This window comes from Poromitra crassiceps, assembly GCF_964638095.1.
Source record: "Poromitra crassiceps genome assembly, chromosome: 5".
Lineage (NCBI taxonomy): Eukaryota > Metazoa > Chordata > Actinopteri > Beryciformes > Melamphaidae > Poromitra > Poromitra crassiceps.
The window spans coordinates 50,037,288-50,062,983 of record NC_139642.1 but is presented as its reverse complement, the minus strand read 5'-3'; the positions used below and the strand labels follow the sequence as shown (position 1 = coordinate 50,062,983).

At 45.1% G+C, this 25,696-nt stretch overlaps 1 protein-coding gene across 1 annotated transcript in view; it reads left to right on the top strand.

The window, feature by feature from the left end:
- Positions 1-25,696, top strand: part of ppp1r37 (protein phosphatase 1, regulatory subunit 37) — a 63,753-nt gene that overhangs the window by 30,838 nt on the left and 7,219 nt on the right. Inside the window, exons 3-8 of the mRNA XM_083637992.1 lie at positions 10,175-10,220; positions 10,412-10,512; positions 16,349-16,468; positions 19,438-19,588; positions 20,759-20,914; positions 22,580-22,692. Coding sequence (XP_083494118.1) covers positions 10,175-10,220; positions 10,412-10,512; positions 16,349-16,468; positions 19,438-19,588; positions 20,759-20,914; positions 22,580-22,692 — 687 coding nt within the window. The remainder of the gene's footprint in view (positions 1-10,174; positions 10,221-10,411; positions 10,513-16,348; positions 16,469-19,437; positions 19,589-20,758; positions 20,915-22,579; positions 22,693-25,696) is intronic.

Sequence of the window (25,696 nt, the reverse complement as noted above, 5' to 3'; positions counted from 1 at the left end):
TTTCAAGGCCGGTGTGAAAGAGCCTACAAAGTAGACACACACACACACTCTCACGCGCACATACTGTACACACACACACACACACACACACAAACACAAACAGTATTATAGTCAGCCTGACACCGATCCACTCACAACTAGCCTTGACACCTCTCTTGATTGATATTTGTATGTGTCTGCCAGTGATAGCTGTGGCTGGAGATTACGTTTTCTGGTGGGGAATTTCTTCAAATTTGGCTCAAACGTCCACCTGGACTCAAGGATGAACTAATTAGATTTTGGTGGTCAAAGTTCATGGTCACTGTGACCTCACCACTGCCCATTCCATGCTCATTAGCGTGATATCTCAGGAACGCCTTGAGGGAATCTCTTCAGATTTGGCTCACACATCCACTTGGACTCAAGGATGAACTCATTTCGGTGGTCAAAGGTCAAAGTCACTGTGACCTCGCGTCCGTCCGTTCCATCAAGGGGCCGGGGCCTAGGTAAAACGGGCCATAGCTATGGATAAGAAGGTCGTAGAGAGTCAGAATCCGAGGGGTTGGTTGGGGGGCTGTCTAGTGGTAGGGGTGGGGGAAAAAATCGATACACCATAGTATCGCAATATTTTGCCTGACGATATTGTATCGATATTTGGACGCCAAGTATCGATATTGCAAAAAAAATGCCAGGCCACCGGGCATCTGCCCGAAGCGCCTGATGGTGCAGTCTGTGCCTGCAGTGGCGTATTGAGTCCAGAGAAGCTTAATAATGTAGCCTACGTGTGGGGCAAAAACAAAACAAAACAAAAAAACACTGCATGTTTTACTTCTGGTGAGGTCAAGGAAAAGGTAGGAAAACGAGTTAGGAGTGACAATATATCGAAATATCGCAATATTCAATACATCGCAATATTCAATATATCGCAATACTATCGTATCGTGACTCAAGTATCGTTTTAGTATCGTATCGTGGGCATCTGGTGATTCCCACCCCTATCTAGTGGTGGGATGGGGGCATGTCTGTTTACACGAGCTATGCGTCCTCTGATTTAAAATAACTGCCGAAGTCCGACTAATGCAACTGAAACTAACACAAAGCACCCTGGAGATAAGTCTGTTTCACCACTGAGCATTTGTCTGTACCGATTCAGACACCTTTTGCGCTGCCTGTCTCTCTGACTGTGTTTGTTTAAGTTGAGGTGCGTATTATAGCTGTAATGTTTCAGTAAAACGTGATTTTCACATTAAAGGCCGTGGATGTCAGAGGCGTCTGGCGAGTGGAGGATTCCCCAGGGCCCCGCCCCCTGCATGTGTTGCACACAAATGCACGAATATAATCGGCAATCGCCAGTAGAGATGTAACCGTATGAAAATTTCACATCACGATTATCGTGACCAAAATTATCACGGTTATCGTATTATCACGGTTTGTTCAAATGTGCTGAAATTTTTCAAAAAGTACTAATACACTCACAGAAATGATTTCGCCAAGTTTTATATTGAAAACTCAGACCCAAAAAGGATTGATATACTCACTGAAATCATTTCTCCAAGGCTGCACGTTCGCATCTGGGAGACCGTTGCCAACTTTGGTTGATGATGGACAGTATTTACCATGTTTTTCAAAGCACTGTAATCGCGGTACCACGGTTTTAATGATAATGAAAATTTGAAACGGTACGGTTATCATAAGGAATTTTATCACGGTTATCATTAAAACCGCTTATCGTTACCTCCCTAATCGCCAGTTGATGAGTTGACGGTGGCCAGTTGGTAAATTTTAACATATCGCCCAACACTAGTGCTGATTCACCTTCGCCCTATGATTGGACCATCTTATTTCCTGTTCCAGCTATATACACTGGCCCCATTATAGTGTTTATTCAGATAGCCTTAGGAAGGTCACACACGACTGATTCATTGTCTTTTGAAATAGTGGAGACAATGCGTGGGAGTCTACACATTTTGATTTCACACGGTGGGAAATGCATATTTTTAAGAACAATCTCAGTTAAATGTTGATGAACGAGGGCAGATGAATTTGAAATGATACTATTGGCTGCTTCTAATCTAGGGGAACCTTCATAATCCCTTGTCAAATCCCCTGGCACAGTTGCGAGCCATCACAGCCCTGACTTGCTGAACCGCTGTGGATCAGTCCAGTTAGTAGCACCCAGTAGAGAGAGAGGATTCTTCTCCCAGCACGGCTGCTTGTTGCTCCAGCAGGCGCAAGGGCGTTTCATGTTACTCATTTTCTGGCCTTTTTTGGGCTGTTCTGGGTTAGTCAGCACGGTCATGTGCTCTCTAATCCCTCTGTATACGCAGGTCTTCAATTCCAGTAGGTAAAGACGCAGCGCTGTTTATTATTGCTGCAAACGCTTGTGAGCACTCGATGTGCGCGGTGGTTGTTGACACGTTCAAGTGTTTTCCGCGTATGTGGGCCATTGTTTCTGCTGAAATCCCACTGCATTTGAGACTTAAAATCCCACTGCATTTGAGACTTAAATCCCACTGCATTTGAGACTTAAATCCCACTGCATTTGAGAAACCCACAAGGCTCTTTTTGACCTCAACTGACCCCCCCCCCCCCCCCCCCCCTGTGGCTAACACAGAAAAGAGGGAAGATTGACCATACTGGCGCTGGCGATTGCCCTGTTGCTAATGCTATCAAATGCTCCAGTGATTACCAAGTTTTAATGATGCTCAAAGCATGATTAGACGGTGGTTTTAGAGACGTTTTTGGGCCCAGGAGAGACGCACACAGAAACATAGTTTGAGTGAGTAGCACTGGGAAAACAGATCAAACATTATGGATGATGAGATTACATGGTATCTAGGCTAGTATTTACTCAAGTGCTAAACCCTCAACTCTAAACCCCCTCACCAAACAGGCACACACCTTAAGCACATGCAGACAGCACACTGACTTACAAACCTCCATTCTTAGCTTTGCAAACAGTCAAACAAGATACTAAATGGAGCGTCCCTATTGTTAGTGTGTGTGTGTGACAGTTAATGTATGACAGTCAGCTACAGAGGGACTAACTCTACAGAGTAATGAGGCCGTCCGGCACTGCCCGTGAATGGATGGAAGCCGGTTTCAGGTTTCTTGGTCCTTTGTGACCTGAGGAGGCAGGTGGTCTTGGTCCTGCATCTAGACAATGATTCCCACCACAGCATCTTCTCTTATCAGTCTAGTAGTTACTTTCAAGTACGTGTAGGTGAAATAGGTATTAACCATAAAACCTCAAATAAAGACCCAAGAGTGTCAAATAGTAGCGGGATCTATCTAACAATAGCCAGGGATTGTATGTGTGCCATAGATAAACACTAAATGAAAAAAAGAAGAAGAAATTTCTAAAATTACAAAAAAATTACAACAACAAAAACGCTAGCATGTATATTGTGAAAGCCTTAAAATTCATGACACAAACATAACTCTGCTGCTTGGATGGTCATTCAGCGTTGCTCCTTAGTTTTCTCCTACGTTTGTTAGTCAATGCGTCATGTGACAGAACCTTTCTGTATTTACTCTTGTGGCTTTGTCACTTTTCGTTTGATTGTGCTTTGATTGATGATGTATGTTCTGGTAGCCAAATGGTATGGTTACCATGAATAAATCACATGATGAAGTCGTTATTTTTCTTAAACATATCAAGCACAAGCACTTATTCAGCAGTAGTAGTATTTGCTATCCTTTCCCCATAGCAGTATTATTCTTAGGCTATAGGTGTAAAAAGGCAATGGTAGAAATTTGAGCTCTTTATATTCTTTATAGAATAGCAGTAAATGCAGTCACTTATGGGCATAGCAGGTACTGTGGCCCTGCCAAAAGAAATAATGCTCTGTTTCTAATAATAGCCTCTCTATAATAAAAGCTCGGTGCTCCCTTTTGTCGAGGTAAATAAAGGCAGCAGCCATTATTGGAAGTTTTACGGTAGATCAGATAACGCTGCCTTGTGAACTGTGAACAAGTGTGTGTGTGTGTGTGTGTGTGTCTGTGTGTGTATGTGTGTCTGTGTCTGTGTCTGTGTGTATGTCTTGTCACCAGACTGGGTCTCCCCTAGTGAGAGTGGCAGACAGAGCTTGCCTGTGCACAGGGACACATTAGCACTGTCTCTCCTGTTTGTTCTGTCGCACACTGCTGCACTCAACACACACTCTCCATGACCCTTCACTGGGCCCCTCCGGCAGAGCCACACACACACACACACACACACACACACACACACACACACACTCACACACACACCTGCATGCCTGTCTCTGTTTGAGAGTGATGATGGTGATGCAAGGCAAAGCCCAAATGGCATCACATCACATCTGTGACGTGAGAGACTCAGCAAAGCGACCTTCTCTCCTCCCCACGCACTGGATCAGCTGAGAGAGAGAAGGTCTGACATCACGACGACCTGTGGAAAGACGCACCAACATGCTAAGCTGCTTCTCTGCTCTGCTCTGCTCTGCTCTGCTCTGCTCTGCTCTGTGCTGCTGTGGGCCTCGTTTAGGCCTGTGATCTGGGTACATTTCCACTGGGAGATGACTGGCCTCTCTCTCTCTCTCTCTCCCCCCCCCCTTCCCTCCATCACCCTCTGTTTTTCCTCTTGGTGACTCCTCATCTTTCTTTCTTTTTCTTTGTACCTTGTCTTTACTGTCTGGCCTCTCCCCCTCAGTCCCCCTCCCTCTCTGTAGTCTGCGGTCCACTACAGCCCCCTCTCGTTTCTGCTTAGTCATCCTTGGAATAAGCCAGCCATATAAACAGTCCAGTCAAACCAGATGACTGGTCGGGGGGCGGGGGCGGGGGCGGGGGGGGGGGGGGGGTCAGTAAGAAGAGTTCAGTCATTGACCGTTTTTTCCTTGTAAATGCTTCCTTTATTAAGGCCGACTGGACTGTACACGTGGCAGCTTTCCAGAGCCCCTACAGGTTCTGTACATGTATTGGCACTTGTGTGTGTGTGTGTGTGTGTACGTACGTACGGGCGAGTGTTTGGCTGCTATGTGTTGAATGCCTGCGCCTCACTCACCCCTGCCGGAGTCTTAAGGCCCTGGACACTTGGCGGCCTTGTGTCACATTTTTTTGCCGCTGCAATTCCCTAAGAGACCAGTGGTTTCCCCCTGTTACACAATCCCTCACACGCAGGCACAAGATGCACACTTTGCTTCTTTCTCAAAATACACAGAAGCACACGGCGTTCCCTTAAATGGCGGCATGGTTATTATCTGTGGAGTTGGAGTAAGACCTTTGCTGCACACATGTCAGTCACATACTCAACACATCAACGCTTTCAGACTTGGCGACATGGCACACACAGTGCGCTGACACACACACACACTGCCTTTGTGCCATGAAAGCCTGTGTTGCAGAGCACAGACGTGTCGGGTTGCTTATTCATAGTCCTTCTCCCCCCGCAGACAAAGACATAGTAGGGAGGGAGGTGGAGGCCCAAACGGTCCGATCAGGCCATAGAGCAGTGGTCCACTGCCACAGAGTTACCGCAGGAATGAGCCCGGAAGACCTGGACGCTAGCACTTCCCGCTCGTACGTGTAAAAGTCAATTTCTTGTATGGAGATTTCTCTTAACACATTGAGTGCCAGCCGTTTTTTCAATCCTGTAGGTAAGTTGTGCCAGGTTTTTTTTTGAGGATTCTGGCTCATTTTACAAGAGCCGAGGATTCTTTTCTGTTAAGACTTCGTGAACACCAATCATCTAAAAAGAACTAATAGAATGTGTGCTTTCTCTGTCTAAAAGAGTTAGTTTGCAGAGTTAGTAGTTATGTAGATATTAGCCGTTGAGTACAGCATGGTTTCAGAGATTTTCAGAGAGTTTAGAGATAAATGGATTTTTAGAACCACCTCACGTGCCTGTGATTATGGGTGCCCTTGGGCAAGTCTGTATACTGTATTGTGTGTGTGTGTGTGTGTGTGTGTGTGTGTGTGTGTGTGTGTCTCCAAACTCCTCCCTCCGTCTGTGCTGCGGAGGGAGGAGGCTCCGCGGCCGCTCTCGGGCAGTCTGGACTGTAAAACTGGCTCGTTCGTTTCTTGAGGTGTCGGCTGAGAGCTTTGAAGAAGCTTTTGCGATTCTGGTCTTATTTATGCGCAAAGGTACTCGAGTGTGTGTGTGTGCTAGGGTTGTAGCGGTACTAAATTTCTGTTTCGGTGCCGGTACCAATTTGTATTTCGATACTTTCGATACTTTTCGATACTTTTTGTAAAAAAAAAAGTGAAACTGTCCAATGTCAAGATTTGGCTTTATTTTAAGAGTTTGGGAACAATTACACCAATAAATTGGTGTGGCATTTAAATGCTGAACAAAACAAACCTTTTGAGCAGTGAGAATACCGGTAAGTAAAATAAAGTAATGCCAGTGAAAATAAAATGACCATAAAACACTAGCCTATAGCAGCAAAAACTCAGAGAAACACCAATAACAACAATAAATAAATAATTGGTGGCATTTAAATTCTGTCTAACTTTTACTTGTCAAATAAGTACACACTCAGTAACATAACACAAATCTTTTGAACAGTGGGAAATGGGAATAAGTAAAATAAATAAAATAAATAATAATATAATAAAACACTATAGCAGCAGAAACTCAAATCTTTTTTTCTTCAACAAGCAGCATGGCTTCATATTCCCATTCTGTCCCCCAGCCTACTCAGTCTAAACCCTAGTTCTCCTATGGGTGGTAGACAGACTCACTGTTTGGCTGACTCTCAGTTTACTCACTCAGTCCCTCCCATCCCAATGTCTTCTTCAGGTTCCTAGCCAAGAAAACGAGGGTGTCAACATGTTCCTCGGTCAGTCTAGATCTTGTTGGACTGCAGATATTCCCAGAAGTACTGAAAACACGTTCAGATGCACAGCTTGATGCTGGAATACAGAGATATTGTCTAGCAAACTGAGCTAAGATGGGCAGGTCTGTCTGGTGTTGCTTCCACCATGCCAGGGGATCCTCTGCAGGGCTGATGTCTCTAAATTGTTTATACTCAGTAATCTCAACTTCCAGTTTAGCACTTCTTGTCATGGGTGGGGCATTCAGGCAGTATTACTCACAGTTTACATCTAACGTTATGTAGGCTACTTTCACGCATACTTCAGTCAGGGTTATCGACAGTCCATATTATTGCCTCTGCACGTTTCCCGACGCTACAGTGAGCGCTCGTTAACTAATGTTACTGCGGAGTCCGCTGTTAGTACAGCGGAGTCCGCTGTAACGTTAGTACAGCGGAGTCCGCTGTAACGTTAGTTAACGTTAGTTAACGAGCGCATTTTCTCACTGTAGCGTCGGGAAACGTGCAGAGGCAATAATATGGACTGTCGATAACCCTGACTGAAGTATGCGTGAAAGTAGCCTACATAACGTTAGATGTAAACTGTGAAAGGGCACAGCTGCTGCTACTAACTGGGCTGGGAGAGGCTTTGTGTTTAGCCATAGCCTACTTTGCTAGTTTGCTTTTAATGTGCGCGGGTCTGCTCAGTGCTCAGCTGCTTTTTTTCCTCAAACTCTTTTCCTCACCGCTTGACATGTGGATATGACGTCACTCACTCCAGCGCATTTCTTAAAGAGACAGGCTCATATTGACCATTATCAGTCATAGCAGCGGTCGGAAAAGTACCGGGTCTTTTTAAATCTTAGTATAGAACCTGTTCTACAGCAATAGTACCGCGGTTCGGGGGTAGTACCGGTAGTACCTACATCCCTAGTGTGTGCGCGCGCGCGCGTGTGTGTGTGTGTGTGTGTGTGTGTGTGTGTGTGTGTGTGTGTGTGTGTGTGTGTGTGTGTGTGTGTGTGTGTGTGAAATCGAAAGAGTTTTCGCCCAGCTATTTCCTTGAAAATTAGACTGGCTTTCCAGCGGACCCGTGGCTGTGGCTTTCTCTCTGTCTGGAGAGAACTGTCGCCACTTAGTCGTCGGTAAAATAGATTATACACATTCTCTTCCTCCAATATTGATATAGAAGACGTAAAAGGGGTTGATTGATGTCCCACCGTCAAAAAAAAAAAATGTTTATGTAAGACGAGATATCTCGTCTTTGGCACTCAACGGGTGGATTATGTAAGACGAGATATCTCGTCCATGGCACTCAAGGTGTTAAATGTATGAAATAAGGTAAACGGCGAAGTTTGTGTTCAGCAAGATAACTTTTATGACTTTTGAGGCGTTTTCTGAAAATGACGTTAAAACGCAATGCATTTACGGTACTCTTCAAAAGTCATAAAGGCTTGTTAACCACAGACCTTATTTCATGCCAAAATTCCCATACAAAAGTTCCCATAGACTTTTACACCTACGAACCAGGAAGTGCAGGGACGTCTGGGTAAGCCTACAAAAATACGTCATCCCTGCGCCACTCTATTCAGGGCCACATACACTGTAGAGTCCACTAACAACAGCTCCTCACATGCACGTCTACTTGTTGTGCTCGATGCCTCCTAGCCTCTTCTGTCACACCCAGATGTCACATTGTTTTCTTGGATTTCAACTTCAATGTCATTATGTCAGGGAAATTGGTTTTGCAGAAAGCGCTCAGAGTAAAACCACATCACAGAAACAATAAAAATGTATAACGATTTAACGAATAACAAGTCACCACACAGCATAACACGCAAGAGCAGAGAGGGAATCAATAGCTTGATATAGTGTAATGAGCCCCCAGCCCGCAAAATAACACACACTCTCATACACACACACACACACACACACAAAGACCACGACTCATGCACACTATACATCGCACACTATTTTTGCCTCTAGTCTAGCAGCTCTGTCACAGTCGTATTTGCACTGATAAAGACGTTCTCGCTGACAGGTGCCAAACTCAACTGGAGGCGGAGATTTCCTTGCACTTAAATTGCTCAAAATGTGTGTCTGTCTGCTCGTGTTCAGATAGTCAACACCACCTGGAGGTGAAAGGGCAACCAGGCTTTTTTGCAGTAGACCCATGGTAGACCATATTTCGAAAACAAACCAAAAAAATACTGTCGAAAAGGTTTTTTCTTTGTTCTTCTTTTTTCCCCTGTTTTCCATACTTTTGCATGTTATGTCCGGCCGGTTCCTCAGACCACTTCAGAAGTTCAGACGACTTCAAAGACCACAGCCTTTGTGAACCGAATTATCTTTTGAAATGACTAAACCCACATGACGCAATATTTAATCTGTTTCTTACCAATACGACAACACGGCTCATTAAATGTGGCATTTGATTAGCAACAGATTATTTTCACAACAAGCGCCCCACGCTGTGATACAATACAGCCAAATTTAATACTATTGACTTGAACAAATTGAAAGCCGTTAAGTCACGCAGCTGGACAGGAGAGGCCATGAATGAACTGTGATGTGCTACAGTACCACGCGTCAGTATGTTAGGCTCGCACACAGACACCTGATGGCAGTCACAGTGTGGCACGAGCCTGGAGGTTATGGAGTTCATGCTGAATGGGCTGGGCAGTGCAGTGGAGAGGGATTTGCTGCTACATAGTTTCTGTGTGTGTGCGTGTGTGTGTGTGTGTGCGTGCGTGTGTGTGTGTGTTCACACCAGGTCATGGGGTTACATATCTCTCCACCTTTTTTGATGTGTTGATGGTATGTTTCAGGCTGCGTCACGAGACACACACGTCTCTCTCACACACACACACACACACACACACACACACACTGAGCAGGTCAATGAAGGCACTGGCAGGCAGCATGGGTGCACAGTGTGAATGGTCATGGCACATTTAGGAGTTGGCACAGCCCCTCTTATCTAGCTGCTCGTATCTAAGCTGCCATCCCCAGGACTCACTGTTGGCAAAATGGTTGCTGCCGCAGACCTCACCAGCAGTACCGAAACCCACCAGCGCACAGGGAATCAGATGCACGCACGCACGCACACACACGCACACACACACACACACACACACACACACACACACACACACACACACACACACACGTCACACGCTGAGTGTGCCCTGCACCTGCAGGTGCTTTTCTTTGCAGGCAGCAGAGGTTTATCTTAGTTTGCACAGGATCACTATTTGATCCCCCATGCTGATTGATTCCATGCACTCCTGCATGATGTGAAAGATTCACCATTTAAAAAGCAAAGTTTGATTCCATGGTGACGTACACAAACTCAACTGTGTGCCGCTCCCTGCCTGGTTTTTTTTCTGTCTTCTTACGGCTGCTTCTGTTTGTCTCTGTAGGAACTGAAAGACCTGACCCAGCGAAATGAATGCTTAGACCTAAAAGGTAAGAAAAAAACACACTCACACGTGAGACTACATTTTTTGGCTTTTTTGGCTTTGCAATCAACAGGCAATTGGAAAGAGACATTTTCATATTGTGAGATTGATTACTATTTTGATTAGCTTCATTTGACACGAGAACATATTGTGTCTTATTGCTAAATGGTGAATTGACTTGTGTATTTGTGTGTCCAGGTGAGAAGCTGGACTACAAGGCATGCGAATCCCTGGAAGAGGTTTTGAAGAGAGTGCAGTTTAAAGTGGTGGACCTAGAGCAAACCAACCTGGATGAAGATGTAAGAAGATACCATCTTTCACATCCTTCATTCCTCCCAGTCCATCCTGCACACTCTCCTCCTCCTCTCGTTTCTCACCCTCTTAAGATTCAGTTATTTTGTGGCTCTTTTGGTGAAGAAGAGGTTGTAGCTCATTGTCGATGGACGGTCTGTGGCACAGTAGCTGTTATTATTATTATTATTATAGGCTATTACTTGTGACGTAACCAATCAGATAGTGCTGTGGGCAGGACATTGTTCGAGACCAGAGAGTGGACTGTTTCAGACAGAGAGAGGTGGTTGCTGGCTGCATCAGACCCAAAATAGCGCTTTTTTTAAATGAATTTATTATATCAGCAATCGGACAAAAAAAATGCAGATACCGATAATCGTAAAAAATTCTGAATATCGGCCAATATCGTGGTAGACGAGTGCTTTTACCTCTACACTACGCTAACACTGCCTGAGGAAGACCTGCGTGGTTGAAACGCGTTGCATTTTGTTTGCCCGTAGTAACATTGAAGATATATTCTGTTTTGTAACTGCTTGTACACAGATATATTACTTCGTATTAAATATTGCCTTAAAAACTCCAAGTAGCTCCACCTTTTTTCACTTTGTATACTATTGCCTTTTGAGCTGCTTTGGTCCACACTTTTTGTGATTTCCCACCTCTACACTACCCAAACGTCCCTTAAAACGGCATCCTTAAACGTCACCGTGTAAAATTCTTGTGAAAACTGTGACTGATCACCACTTCCTGCGTGGCAATTACGTTTTCAACCTAATAAGCATGCGCAGATAGAAGAACTACAAGAACAATGGCGGCCCATCGAGCTGTGTTTGTACTGCAGACTCTGCTGGGTTTATTAACCCTCCTCCGGAAAGTGCTTGATGCTTTATGGTCCAGTGTCAGTGAGTAACAACCCTACTTCATCGTCCGTCCAGAACAACATGATCTGTTTTCAAGCGTGCTCTCGCCATGTTTGTTTGTAGTCACCGCGCTGTAGGAGAAAGCGTTTTGTACGCAGTAGGGATGGCCATTTCTAGCAAAAACACTATTCGAAATTCGCTGGCCAAATTCGAATTTAATTCGAATTTGAAAATAAAAATAAAAATGTAAAAAAAAAAAAAAAATTAATTTTTTTTTTTTTTTTTTTTTTAGTGAAATGTTGCATTGTCTCCCCTGATTCTAAGTCTACGGCTTTATTAATTAATATAAAAAGCTTCTGCTGTGGATTTTTTAGCTCAAACAAGCATTGCACCACTGAAGTAAAGAACATGTTACATGACATTGACATTTTCGAAAATAAAAAACAGTTTTGACAATCATGAGTGGTTCATTCATTATTTAGTAGGCTCAGGTCTGAGTGCCAAAGGGGTGCCAAAGTCACCCCCTCTCCCTCTTCATGGGATTTCATCCGCCATTCATTTTTCCATAAACCTTGCTTAAAATGCTTATAAAAATTGTTCTACTTGCTCAAACCAAGCGATTTCTTAGAATCAGGGGAGACAATGCAACATTTCACTAAAAAAAAAAAAAAAAAAAAAAATTTTTTTTTTTCGAATTTCGAATTTCAATAATAAAAGTCGACCTTGATAATAACAACGATTATTCGAAAATTCGAAATTCGATGCCCATCCCTAGTACGCAGGTGCGTGCCGTTATTCCGTGGTGTTGAGTTTCAGAGTTACACCGCCACCTACTGTCCTGGCGTTTTTGCGGATCCGTGTGCACGAGGATCGTTCTCAAAACGTCGTCGTATGAACGCGGATCGAAAGGGCCAAGCTGCAACAAAAGTTTGCCATTTCATGCAGGGAGCGTCTAAACGGGGCCTCGGTCCCCTTTCTGACCCTCTCTCTCCAGCTCTTACTGCACTGGCAGGATGTGCAGTGTTTGTCATGTCTTCTTCTTGTGATTACTGCAGATGTCAGCGTGTGTAAACACCATTAGGGAGGTCTGGGTTGTAGATACACACAGACAGAGACAGTGCTGCACTGTAGAGCAGACGCACACCGGCCCTGACCACTTCCCATCACACACACGTCCAAATATATGTTGCGACAGCCTTGAGGCTGCGTATCACACACAGACTGAAGCTCTGCTTTAAGCCCTATATCCCGATAGGATTAGCTTCTCCCCACAGTAAGTAGGCTCATTTTAATTATTACTTGAGCTCATTCCAATCCTGTCCGGAGGGACCGCACCAATGACTTTTCCCCTCGACCCCACTATTCATTTTGAGCCCAATCCCCTTCTGTTTTTTCAGCACACTTGTAGGTGGTCTGATACTTCTAGACTCGTCTAAAGAGGTGCGTTTGTAGATTATTTTTGTCTGTGAAAGTGAAGACAGGGTGACATTTGCTTTTTGCTAATTGAATTGGTAATGAACCCGCCTACAAATACACTCCTTTTTGCGAGCCAATAAAGCCAAGGCAGAAGTTAAAGTCGATCAGTAGAGTTGTGTCCTACAAAGTGCTATGATGGGTTGTTTTAATGAAAGCTGCAGAGCCAGTATTCTATCTGTAAGCTCATCAGTTAATGTTTTTTGAACCATTATGGCGGTGACATCCCTAGCCTTTATCATACTAATCAAATACCTTTTCTGCCAAATATCATTTGGCAGAAAATGTGCTTTCCTGTAGGATAGGCTATCCAGTATTTTTCTTTACAAACCCTGGACCCATAATTCACAGCAGCTTTCTTTGATATAATAATATTGTATCAGAGTTGATAGCACTATCATTGCCTCACAGCAAGAGGGACCTGGCTCTGACTCCCGGCCCTTCTAGCAAAAATGAATAGATGAATATGATATGACCGCTCACTCTGGCTGGACTGGGTTCATGATCTTCCTGGCTCAATTAGCCCCCCAGTTGAACACATTTGACCCAGTTGCATCCTGGAATATCTTCTCATACTTCAGTGTAATTTGCCACTGGCTAAAAATCATCCGGAGTGATGAGAATAAGAGGTAAGTAAAAACCTCGAGATCACACCAAACTGAAAGGTCACCTGGTAATGGAAATCGACTTCAACTGTCTCTGTAATATAGTAAGGGGCTGTGTCGACAGGACACGTGTATTTGAGAAGCCAGCGCCTTTCTGCAATTCATTCTCTATGGTAAGGAGGACGCGCTAGACGCGCTCCTCTTTCAAGGACCGCCCCTGAGCGTTTAAGCGCTCTTGGCGGGCTAGTGTTTTTGTGCGGAGCGACAAAAGGTGAACATTTGGAGGGAACGCGCGCTGCTCGTTAATGACACTGCAAAAGCCGGCGTGGCGCCGCTCTCGTTTTTTTTTTAGACCGAGGTCTTGAATTTGCATACACTGTGTGAGGCCCCTCACATGACTGGGCTGGGCCATGCAAACGGCGGGGGGGAAACAAAACAACAGCACTCCGTGCACTGTGGTCTGTGCGCGTTATAAGCAATCTGGATGATTTCCAAAGCATTCTGAATCTGATCTGAAAAACATGTTTCCTATGGACACAGCTGCTAATGTGTTACATACAGTAAGCGGATGTGAAGAGGATGATGTTTTATATCCAGGAATTTAAGGGAATTCACAGGGACCCTTTTATCACATATGATTGGTCACAAACAAAAATCGTTCAGACAAAAAAATCACAAAGAGAAAGACAGAGCCCACTGACTAAATGATATATATACACATGCAGCCCAGAGACTCACACAGCCAAGCTTAGCGTAATACAGGCCGAGCGAGTGCGCGGTCACGAACGCACACTGTTGTCCCGACATGGAACACTGCCCTGGAAATGTCAATGAAGTTGGTTGAGTGAGTCAGTCACTGAGTCACCGCAGCGCAGCAGCAGCAGCATCCCTCTCCGGGGACGAGCGCCTCGGCCCGGGCTGGGTTAACATGATGATGATGATGGAGGAGAGGAAAAGAGAAAGTGGGGCTAGTGGAGCTGAGAGTGGAGCATGCTGGGATACAAGATACACTCAATGGAATCTGGGGTGAGAAGATGGCTTGCTGGTTGTACAGTCATAGGTGTGTGGGAAATAAATGTGGATGGCTTGGTTTGGCTTGAGCTCTGTCTCTGCAGCAGTGGTGCTGCTGTGTTAGGAACGATGTGGGGAGACAAAGGGAGGGGGAAGCGCTCTGTCAATGCTAGTTTAAGGGGCAGGGGGGGGTGGAGCATGGCTTTGGGGAGTGCGGACAGACTGGCTTTTATCGGTCTGGATGTGACTCATCTCCCCCGCCCTGTCGGTAAACACACACGCACTCGCGTATACACACTCATGTCTCCAAACACACACACACACACACACACACACACACACACAAACACACTCGCGTATACATATTCATGTCTCCAAACACACACACACACACACACACACACAGAGGGAAAGAGGTGGTGAGACTGTGTAGCAGCAGCCGGCCTGCTTTGGTCTCCCTGTCGTCACTCCTCATCAGCCTCAGTGGGAGATGCTCTCTGACTCCATGTTCACCTGCTCATCATCACATGCTGCACCTGGCTGCACAGGCAGGGGGCGTGGCCAGTCCATCACTGGCTGCTTCTTTACTTGATATTTGCCCTTGCTTTTAGATCATGCTGAGTCACAGGTTGGGTGGGAGCACAGAATCCACAAGAGCGCTAATGAGCCAATAGCTCATTTTGGTCATTATAATATGCAAATTGCGGTGTAATAAGGGAGGCTAATGGAAAAATACAGAGAGAAGCTCAATCAGCAGCCATCGTTTGTGATGTGTCCTCGTCAACAGTTTATCATTTCATTAACCAGCGTGTCAATGATTGATTAGAGGAAGGAAGACCCCCCCCTATCCCCATTGAGATTTAATCAGTCTGTTCAGTCATTTTAGAAGCCCTCATTACCATAACCTCACTTTGACCGCAAGTTTCAAAATGAGTTTTCAGCTTGTAATGAATAGAGTTCATCAGAGAGTATTATGTCTAGAAGCGAAGAACGCTTAAAACTTGTTTGTACATGTGCACTATCATTTCATATCTTTCTGACTATTTGCAACCATTGACAGTTAGTCTAGACAAGAGAACGTCTCCTCCCTCGCAGCTCTTTAGTCTCTGCATCCCCACCCCCTGGTTACCTGCTGGAAATGCCCAGCAGGTCGCAGCTACCCTGAGAGGGGTTGTTACCGGGGCAACCGCAGGTGCTGCTAAGGGCCTGTGTCCACCTAGCTTCTTTTTCCGACGTTAAAAGCTGGGAGTGCGCTGGGGAACGCTGATCCCAGCGCACAATATACAAGGAAGCAGTCTGCAAGTAACGTTAGTTCAGCTTGATAGCTGACAGCTAGCAAGCTAACAACACAGGTAGGCTACGCTATTAAAAGCAGTAAGCACAACACTCACCAGAAATATTAAGTGTCTAGCCGATCTGCTCCCACAATTGAGCCGTTCTGTCTCTGTTGCGATAGTTTTTCCATATGATTAGTTACCAGAAAAGGAGCAGCCGACACCAGCGTCTTTCTGAAAAGTTAAAATATTTTCAGCTGGGAGCGCTGGGAGCCGGGCGCACAAAAACGCCGAAAATATACGCTGGACGCAACGCACTTTCTCTAGACGTCCGTGTGCGCTCGCATACGCTCTCCCCCCATTGGAAACAATTGAAAATAGACGCTGGAGCTGATGAAAAGATGCTAGGTGGACACAGGCCCTAAGGCTGTATCTCTTAACATCCTTCTATCTTCATCAGGTTTCATAACCGTTTGCAGAACACCAATGTACTTTGTCATAAACAGTTGGATTTTTTTTTCTTTCCAACTTTACATGTGAACCTGAAGTTACATCATGTTTATTAGGTCTCTCAACTCTTCTTCTCTTTTGCTTCTGTCTGTCTGCCTCTCTGCCCCTCAGGGTGCATCAGCTCTGTTTGACATGATCGAATACTACGAGTCGGCCACACACCTCAACATCTCCTTCAATAAGCACATCGGCACCCGAGGGTGGCAGGCCGCCGCACACATGATGAGGAAGGTGAGCGATCGCACACACACACACACACACACACACACACACACACACACACACACACACAGGCATAGTAGTGTCTGCAGAGAGATGCAGGTGGGCTATGGGAGGGGGTGATGGAAGTGGGTGGAACGAGATAGGATGAGAAGGATGATGGCTGTTCACCAAAATGTAAGTAGGAAGAAGGGGCCATGGGGAGCACTCTGTACCGTGTGTTTGCTGTCCTCCATGAGAGAGAGGGGCGGAGAAAACATGAAACGGCTCTTCATCCTCAAGAGCAAACTGTGCAGTATCACACATTCTGTCTGTAGGCTTTGAGTGGTTTTATTACATCAAAATGCTTGGTATGCATGTGTGTGGGCCAAAGAAATGCCACTAGGTGTTTTAAGTCATCAGTCTCAAAGGCTTTTGTCTTGAGGCACTGTCAAGGTCTCTCCTCCTACAATCTACTTCTTAATGTCAACTTTGTGGCCAGGGGGAAGGCAGAGGAGCTCCAGTGTTTCTGTGGGTGCTGTCTGAACCTGGGTCGGTACCCCCACACAGTTCTGTCAGCACTCTGACATAAGGGTCTGTCTGAACCTGGGTCGGTACCCCCACACAGTTCTGTCAGCACTCTGTCCTGCCTTTGCTTGCTTTTCTGAGGTCACACTTTTGCCCTTTCACCGCGTTCTTTAAAGTCAGTCCTCACCGTTCAAATCAGAATTCAAAATGGGGAGCGTCGTCCTGGTGGATCCATGTTCTTAAGGCGCAAAAACCACAACAACTTGGGTTTGAATCTGGAGCAGGACCTTAAGGCACATGGCATCCCCCTCTCCCCCCCCCCCCCCCCCCAACCTTTTCTGTCTCTCCTCGCTCTTATCTGTCTGATAAAGCCAAAATCTCTAAAAATATCATCAAAAAAAGCGAGGGAGAGAGAAATGGTTGTCAGACCATGTCAGAAGTGTATTCAAATTTCACCAAAGACTGCAGTAATTACAGTATAACCATGATTATAGGAGCCAACTGCAGTTATTTTGTATGACCGTTGACGTCAACTTTTGAATCAAAGCAAACGTGTTTGTTGCTCCATGGAAACTCATTTCACACATAATCAGTAATTGTGTGATGAGGCGCAGACTCAGAGAGCTGCTGGACACAAAGAAGCATGGCGTGTCTGTGGCTGAGGGAAGTGAAAGCCTTCATTGTGCTTCTGTATTGCTGTAAAAACACAGATATCAACAGCCACTGGTCAGGACACTTTGAACAGACTTCTTCCAGACACAGCTTCAGAGAAGCCTTTCTTTCCAAGAAGGATTTAATTGACTGAGGTTATTATGTATATTTATACATATCCATGTTGGACATTAAGCAAACCTCATCCAACTTGGATATTTCCTTTTATTTTTTTATTTTTTTTATTATCTTTTAAAGAGTTTTTGCACATTTAGTTTCAATAATACACAGTGTGTACAAAACAATTGGATGACTTGGATATTTCCTCTAATTTAATACTGTATAATACTGCAGGGAAATGCGAGATGAGTGCGCACGTAAAAACACATTTCATTGATTATTTGTGAGACGATAATCATAATTTAAAAACAATCTGGATCCCCACTGTAATCTCACCTGCTGTGACTAGGGGTGCACCGATCGATCGGCAAGCAATCTGTATCGGCCGATTTTGACCTCAAATATGCGAGCGGCAATTTTTTTATATAATAAAAAAAAAAAAATCCCTATCACTAATTAGGCTTTCCAACGATATAAAATACAATGCCAATTGGTATTATTAAAGGGGAGAAATAATCAACCTAAAATAACGTTTCCAAACTTTCTTTGAGGAGTTTATATATCGGTGATCGGTAATCGGTGATCGGTAATCGGTGATCGGTCGGTGATCGGTTGGGAAGATATTTCCCATAGGCGATCGGCAATCGGTGATTGGTGGCAAAAAATGTGATCAGTGCACCCCTAGCTGTGACTGTGATGTCACCACATCCACACTGTAATCTCACCTGCTGTGACTGTGATGTCACCACATGACTGTGTGATATCCAGCTGATTTGCTGTCGGATGGGTATTATGCCCAAAAGGCGTTTCTCCTGTTTGCGTGCGTTGATGAGTGATGAGGCTTGTCTCTTTCAGAAGAAGCGCCTGGAGACAGCGCTCACACCCTCCAGCCTGCAGACTGTTTGTGTCTGAGCTTGTCAGTAAAAAGACTGTAGCTCGTTTTAGCAAAGCCCTAAAGATATTTTTTTAATGCACAAATTGCTTGGGCACCCGCCTATCCTCGGGGGTTAAGCCTGGGATTAAACAGACCACGGCCCATATCTCACTGCCTCTGGCCGCTCTTCATGAAGGCTGTGCACAAACACGTCATTATCCTCATGGTTCACATGGCCTCATGTGAGGATAATAATGCTGTATGTTTGATGTATCAGGTCTGATAATGCTCTTAGCTTTTGGCATCGTGACGCCAGTCCTCAGTTGACCACAGCAGATCAGATTACAGGTAGTGGGAGGTCCTGGATTAGGATTGAGAGAGAAGAGGCATCCAGCTAGAGGGGGCAGAGGTGTGTGTGTGTGTGTGTGTGTGTGTGTGTGTGTGTGTGTGTGTGTGTGTGTGTGTGTGTGTGTGTGTGTGTGTGTGTGTGTGTGTGTGTGTGTGTGTGTGTGTGTGTGTGTGTGTGTGTGTGTGTGTGTGTGTGTGTGTGTGTGTAGACGTGTTTTCATTCAGTGCGTGCTTGCATGGGAGATAAACGTATCTCTGTCGTTACTCCGCCTGTAATTTCTGTTCCTATTACACATTTAAGAGACTGTTCTCATCTTGGTTATGAGGACATTATTTCAGACACTATCACAGTTTTATAGATTCTTATGTATTCCACCTTTCTCTGTGACATGTACATTTCTCATGTCCATATGTGCCCTTGTGTGCATGCATATACGACTGGTTGTTTCTAATGGTTTGGGTGTCTTGTGTCTTCCCTCAGACGAGCTCTCTGCAGTATCTTGATGCCCGTAACACCCCTCTGCTGGACCACTCGGCCCCGTTTGTGGCGCGGGCCCTCCGGATCAGCGGCAGCCTGGCAGTCCTCCACCTGGAGAACGCTGGCCTGTCTGGCCGGCCCCTCATGTTACTGGGTAAGACCGTGGGTCGGAGTCTCATGTTACTGGGTAAGACATGGGGTGGAGTCTCAAGTTAATGAGTAAGATGTGGGGTGGAGTCTCATGTTACTGGGTAAGACGTGGGGCGGAGTCTGATGTTACTGGGTAAGACCGGGGGCGGAGTCTCATGTTACTGGGTAAGACGTGGGGTGGAGTCTCATGTTAATGAGTAAGATGTGGGGCGGAGTCTCATGTTACTGGGTAAGACGTGGGGTGGAGTCTCATGTTACTGGGTAAGACCGGGGGCGGAGTCTCATGTTACTGGGTAAGACGTGGGGTGGAGTCTCATGTTAATGAGTAAGATGTGGGGCGGAGTCTCATGTTACTGGGTAAGACGTGGGGTGGAGTCTCATGTTACTGGGTAAGACCGGGGGCGGAGTCTCATGTTACTGGGTAAGACGTGGGGTGGAGTCTCATGTTACTGGGTAAGACGTGGGACGGAGTCTCATGTTACTGGGTAAGACGTGGGGCGGAGTCTCATGTTACTGGGTAAGACCGTGGGGCGGAGTCTCATGTTACTGGGTAAGACGTGGGGTGGAGTCTCATGTTAATGAGTAAGATGTGGGGCGGAGTCTCATGTTACTGGGTAAGACGTGGGGTGGAGTCTCATGTTACTGGGTAAGACGTGGGGCGGAGTCTGATGTTACTGGGTAAGACCGGGGGCGGAGTCTCATGTTACTGGGTAAGACGTGGGGTGGAGTCTCATGTTAATGAGTAAGATGTGGGGCGGAGTCTCATGTTACTGGGTAAGACGTGGGGTGGAGTCTCATGTTACTGGGTAAGACCGGGGGCGGAGTCTCATGTTACTGGGTAAGACGTGGGGTGGAGTCTCATGTTACTGGGTAAGACGTGGGACGGAGTCTCATGTTACTGGGTAAGACGTGGGGCGGAGTCTCATGTTACTGGGTAAGACCGTGGGGCGGAGTCTCATGTTACTGGGTAAGACCATGGGGCGCAGTGCCAGGGGGATGACAGGAGGGGCGGCGAGCCGCATACGTGGGCAAAGAGGAGGGTCCTCTCTTTCAAAGCCACGCTTCAATTAAGTGTCCGTTATGATTGAATGTACAATTTTAATCCCTGACTTTCTTCCTCCCTCCATCTCCCTCTCTTCCCTCGTCTCCCTTATCTGATTTGTCTCTGTCACAGCCACGGCTCTGAAGATGAATATGAACCTGCGGGAGTTGTACCTGGCAGACAACAAGCTGAACGGCTTGCAGGACTCGGCCCAACTTGGCAACTTGCTCAAGTTCAACTACAACATCCAGATCTTGGACCTGCGCAACAACCACATCCTGGACTCTGGTGAGCAAGATTGATGGAACGCCGGCGTGCTGCACTAAATCTTTTTATAATGGCGCATACGTTCTCTAGGGACAGTTGTTCTGTAAAGAAGATGTGTTACTCAGACCTTTATTGATCCCTGAGGTCATGTGCAACAACAAAAGTAATAGAAGTCGATAGAGAAAAAACTCAAGTGGATTATAAGCAGTACGTACATATAAAGCCATATAACAAATAAGCAATAAAAACTGTAAGATAGTAATAAAATAATAAAGCAATGACACAGAATATGAACAATGCACAAATGTGTATTGAATTACCACTGAGGGCCGTGCATGTGTCCATAAATGCTTGCAGGACTAGCGCAATAAAAGTGAAGTATGACAGTATGCCCTTACCAAATATATGACAGAATGTGCCTCTGGATACGTGCATTACCAACCATCCTATGTGACAAAGCAACTGGACAGAGGAAGCATGTGTCCAGCAGGAACACAGAGAAAAGGGCGGTGTGCAAAACACATGTGCCTCATCTGTTCAGAGTATCACTATTATTAGAACAGGACACGCTCGTTATTGTGAAAGAGTTGGCTGTTAATCTCTGTCCCTCTCTCCTGCTGTGTTTAGCTATGCAGCGCTTCACTTTAACATTAGACGTCCTCTATTATTTATTACATATCAGATTAGAAATGATACAGATTAAAGTGGATAACGATATTAAATAATGGCTTCTTCTTTGTTATTTATTGATATAACTGTGACTATTGAAGAATACACTGCCCTTCCTTTGAGTTTTACATTTTTATGTTGCCAATGCTCTCTTATCAATAGGTCTGCAAAGCTAATAATCTGAAATCTGCCAACTTGCTCAGAATAGTTCTAACGCATGGGGGGGGGGGGGGGGGGGATCCTTTGCTATGCTTTCCACTGCTACATCATTTTCCATCTACACTTGACTGACAGCTGCAAGATGCACACGCAACAAGAAGTTCTTCTGGCTTCCAAACCTTCATTTTGACTGTCTGCCATCGTGTCAGTGGAAGTGTTCTGCAAAACAGTGATAAATGCTTTGCTGAAGTACCACTGCAGGCTATACATTTTGGACCGTTTCCATTGCTGCTTTGTATCCAATAGCCAATGTTGTAATACTTGATGCATACGTCATTTGAAGGATTTGTGACTGGACTTGGACTTGAGAACTGATGACTTGGACTCGGGCTCGAGCGTTCATGCATTCGGAACGTTGGAGACGAGGACTCGGAGTTGTTAAATGATAAAGAGTGTTTTTTGTTTTCTTTTTGTTGTTGTTTTTTGTAGTAGGACCTAATTATTTGACATAAGATATTGATAGCTATATTAATACCATGAGATTATTCCATTTCGTGCAAGGGCAGGCCCCGGCACATGTGTTCCACCTACAGTCACACTCATGTTCAGTAACTCCAGACCTGCACTCGCACTCTGGGGACTCGAGACTGGACTGGGACTCTAGATGTAGTGGCTTGACTGCAACACTGCATAGCACATATGAGTGAGGTGTGTTTGTTGAAATGCCTGGTGGACAGGTAGAAAGGTGTAACTTACATTTTTCTACACGTCTTGAAGTTAATTGCATGCTCTCTCTCTCTCTGTGGGTGTGTGTGTGTGTGTCCCCCCCTCTCTGTTGGTGTGTGTCTCTCTGTGCAGGTCTAGCCTACGTGTGTGAGGGACTGAAAGAACAGAGGAAAGGCCTGGTCACCTTGGTGCTGTGGAACAACCAGCTCACACACAACGGCATGGGCTACCTCGCTGCTGCACTGGTCTGTACAAGACTCCCACTGTGCACACAGCTAGAGATCCTTTTGTTGTTATTGTCGGTCTAAGAGGAAACTGTGTGTGTTTGTGTGTGTTTGTGTGTGTGTTTGTGTGTGTGTGTGTGTGTGTGTGTGTGTGTGTGTGTGTGTGTGTGTACAGGCGCGGACTGGCTAATCGGGCGCTTCGGGCAGATGCCTGGTGGCCTGGCCTGGCATGGCCTGCAAAAATGTGCAGGCCAGGCCACTCACTGAACAGCAGGCCAGTATGTATAAGTGTTCCTAGTTGCGCAGCCAGTCAGGGAGGAATGAGTTAACTTTTCAGTCAGAAGCTGCTGAGACCCCAGCGCGGGTGGGCGGGGCTTGCTGTTCAATGGTGCCAAAATGGAGAAGAAAAGAGGTGCAGAGAGGTGGAAAGCAAGGAGCCTATGTTGTGTCTTGGCCGAAACTACAATATCAGTCATAGACAATTGTCTATTGCCTCTAGAATATTCGAGAGAAATTAAATGAACACTAATGTGTATTTATTTATTGATTGATTGATTGATTCATTTATATTAGGCTATATAATTGGTCAAATGTAAACGGTAGTGGCTAAACTGAAAGTATGGGTTGGATTGCTTTTGGGGTTTTCTTCACAAAAGTGGAGAAGGAGGCAGAAGCAGCACTAGCACTGCAGCAGGTGCTGGAGGTGGTGTTGAATTTATCAGAATCAGGAACCTTCAGGTGGGCTACAATTTCAGAGCATAAAGTGAAACATGTAGGCTATTTGCTTATTGCTTTCACATTAATGTGCTTCATGGGATTATCAGTAGGACTGCCCAATACAGTTTAAAGTGGAGATGAAGCAGTTTGATTTTTTGTACTCTCATTTAACCTCAGACAAGCCAAGACAGGACACTGCACTCTTCCTTAAATGAAGTTTGCTGTGAAGCTTTTGTACAGAGGCATGTTTTTGTTTTTACGTCTTCATATTATACTTGCAGTATCTAGGCAATGTTGAATTATATTAGTGAACATATAGGTAACAGGTAACATGTTAGCATTATATTCACCAAATCTCACCTCAACCGGCCCAATTTTTCACATGTGTGTCCATGTGTGTTGGCCTGGTCTGCATGGTATCTAATGCCCGTCCTGAATTATTGTCCCAGTCCGCCCCTGTGTGTGTGTGTGTGTGTGTGTGTGTGTGTGTGTGTGTGTGTGTGTGTGTGTGTGTGTGTGTGTGTGTGTGTGTGTGTGTGTGTGTGTGTGTGTGTGTGTGTGTGTGTGTGTGTGTGTGACCACAAGCAGCAATGTTCTTCTCATTACTGTTTCACAGAAGTAATAATCACAATATAGAACAACACAAGCTGCTGTTGTCTATACAGTATGTCCCATGGCGTGCTCATATCTGCTAATGATATTGGCAGTCTAATAGGGGAAGACAAGCGTTGAAATAACACCACCAAATGCAGCATTTCAACCTTACTGTCCTCTTGGACAAATGAGATTAAATATTTTTGCATTAACTAGACATTGTTATATTGGTGATGCAAATCACATGATTATTTGAATCAGATATCAGCAGGAGGATAAGCACATTCTGATTCATCACACTCTCTGCTGTCGGCGGTGGAGCTGAGTTTGCGGTTTTTCTTCCTCAGTATCCGTTAAGACAATGACACTGCTGAGTCATAACAGCCCAAGACATACAGAGAGATATAACTGACGACAGGGCTTCACTCTAATAATACTCAGACTACAGTCCATTTTTATATTCAAATGGTTCTTTGGTCTGTGAATAGTATAGCAAACAAGTTTAGCGGTGATTGTCTTTTATGAACTATTAGCAAAACATAGAAGTTAACGGAAATGAACCAAAGTCATGAGGCAGCATGTTTGGATTAAACGATCCCAATTCATCAAAACAGTTTTCGAAGATACGTAAAAAAAAAAGGGGGGGGGGGGCAGGGGGGGGAATTTGGTGAATACAAAATTAGAAGAATTTGTCCTGATTGCTGATTGATAAGCTATTCAGTAGAATGTATCCGAACATTTTATTATAATGCTGTTCTTAGAAGCAGTCTTGAGGAAATCAGACTCTTCAAACGGGAGCTCCTTTTGGTGTGCGTGCAGATCCTTGTTTTCATCTCTTTTCTTTTCATCTCTTAGAAAACTGTATCAGTAACATTTAATGAAAGCGCAAGTGTCCTCCGCCTGCGTCAGAAGCTGTATGATACACGAAAGCAAGACGTGGGCCCTGAAGGCGGAGCACGAGGAGAAGCTGGACAGAGAGGAGATTGGGATGATTAGATGGATGTGTGGCGCGTCACTGAGGGAGAGAAAGACGAGTGCAGAACTGAGACAGAAGATGGGAGTGTAGGCGATAGCAGATGTGGTGTGAGGAGAGGTAGACTGAGATGGTACGGTCACGCTGTAGGCCCAGCCCAACGGCGTCACGCCCATTGGGCTGTTTATTGACGCTGATTGACCAATCGTTAGTCCCCCTCGGCACTGATTGGTGAATCTGAAGAAAGGGCATTTGCATATTATGACGATGCCAGATCAGAAGGAGCCAAAACTCAACTCTGTGGCATGAGCGGATTCGAAGGTCTGGACCTAGAACAAACATGGCAATCCATGTTGTTTGGAAAATGCATGATTGCTTTGCGTTAAATTATTTTTTGGTATTATAAAAACAAAACAAAAAAGGACTGCTTTAGGCATTTTGTGAATCTTGAGTTTCTCAAAGAAATATGTCTGTTGGTGTTCCCATCACTGGAGCTTGTGCAGAACACATCGAAATGGCCTGGAGACTCCATTCACACTGATGTGGCATATCCCATGATTGTCCCGCCTGCTGTTTCCTAACCCTGGAGATATCCACAGTGTGGACTTATATAGATCTACACAGTGTGGACTTATATAGATCTACACAGTGTGGACTTATATAGATCTCCACAGTGTGGACTTATATAGATCTCCACAGTGTGGTCTTATATAGATCTACACAGTGTGGACTTATATAGAT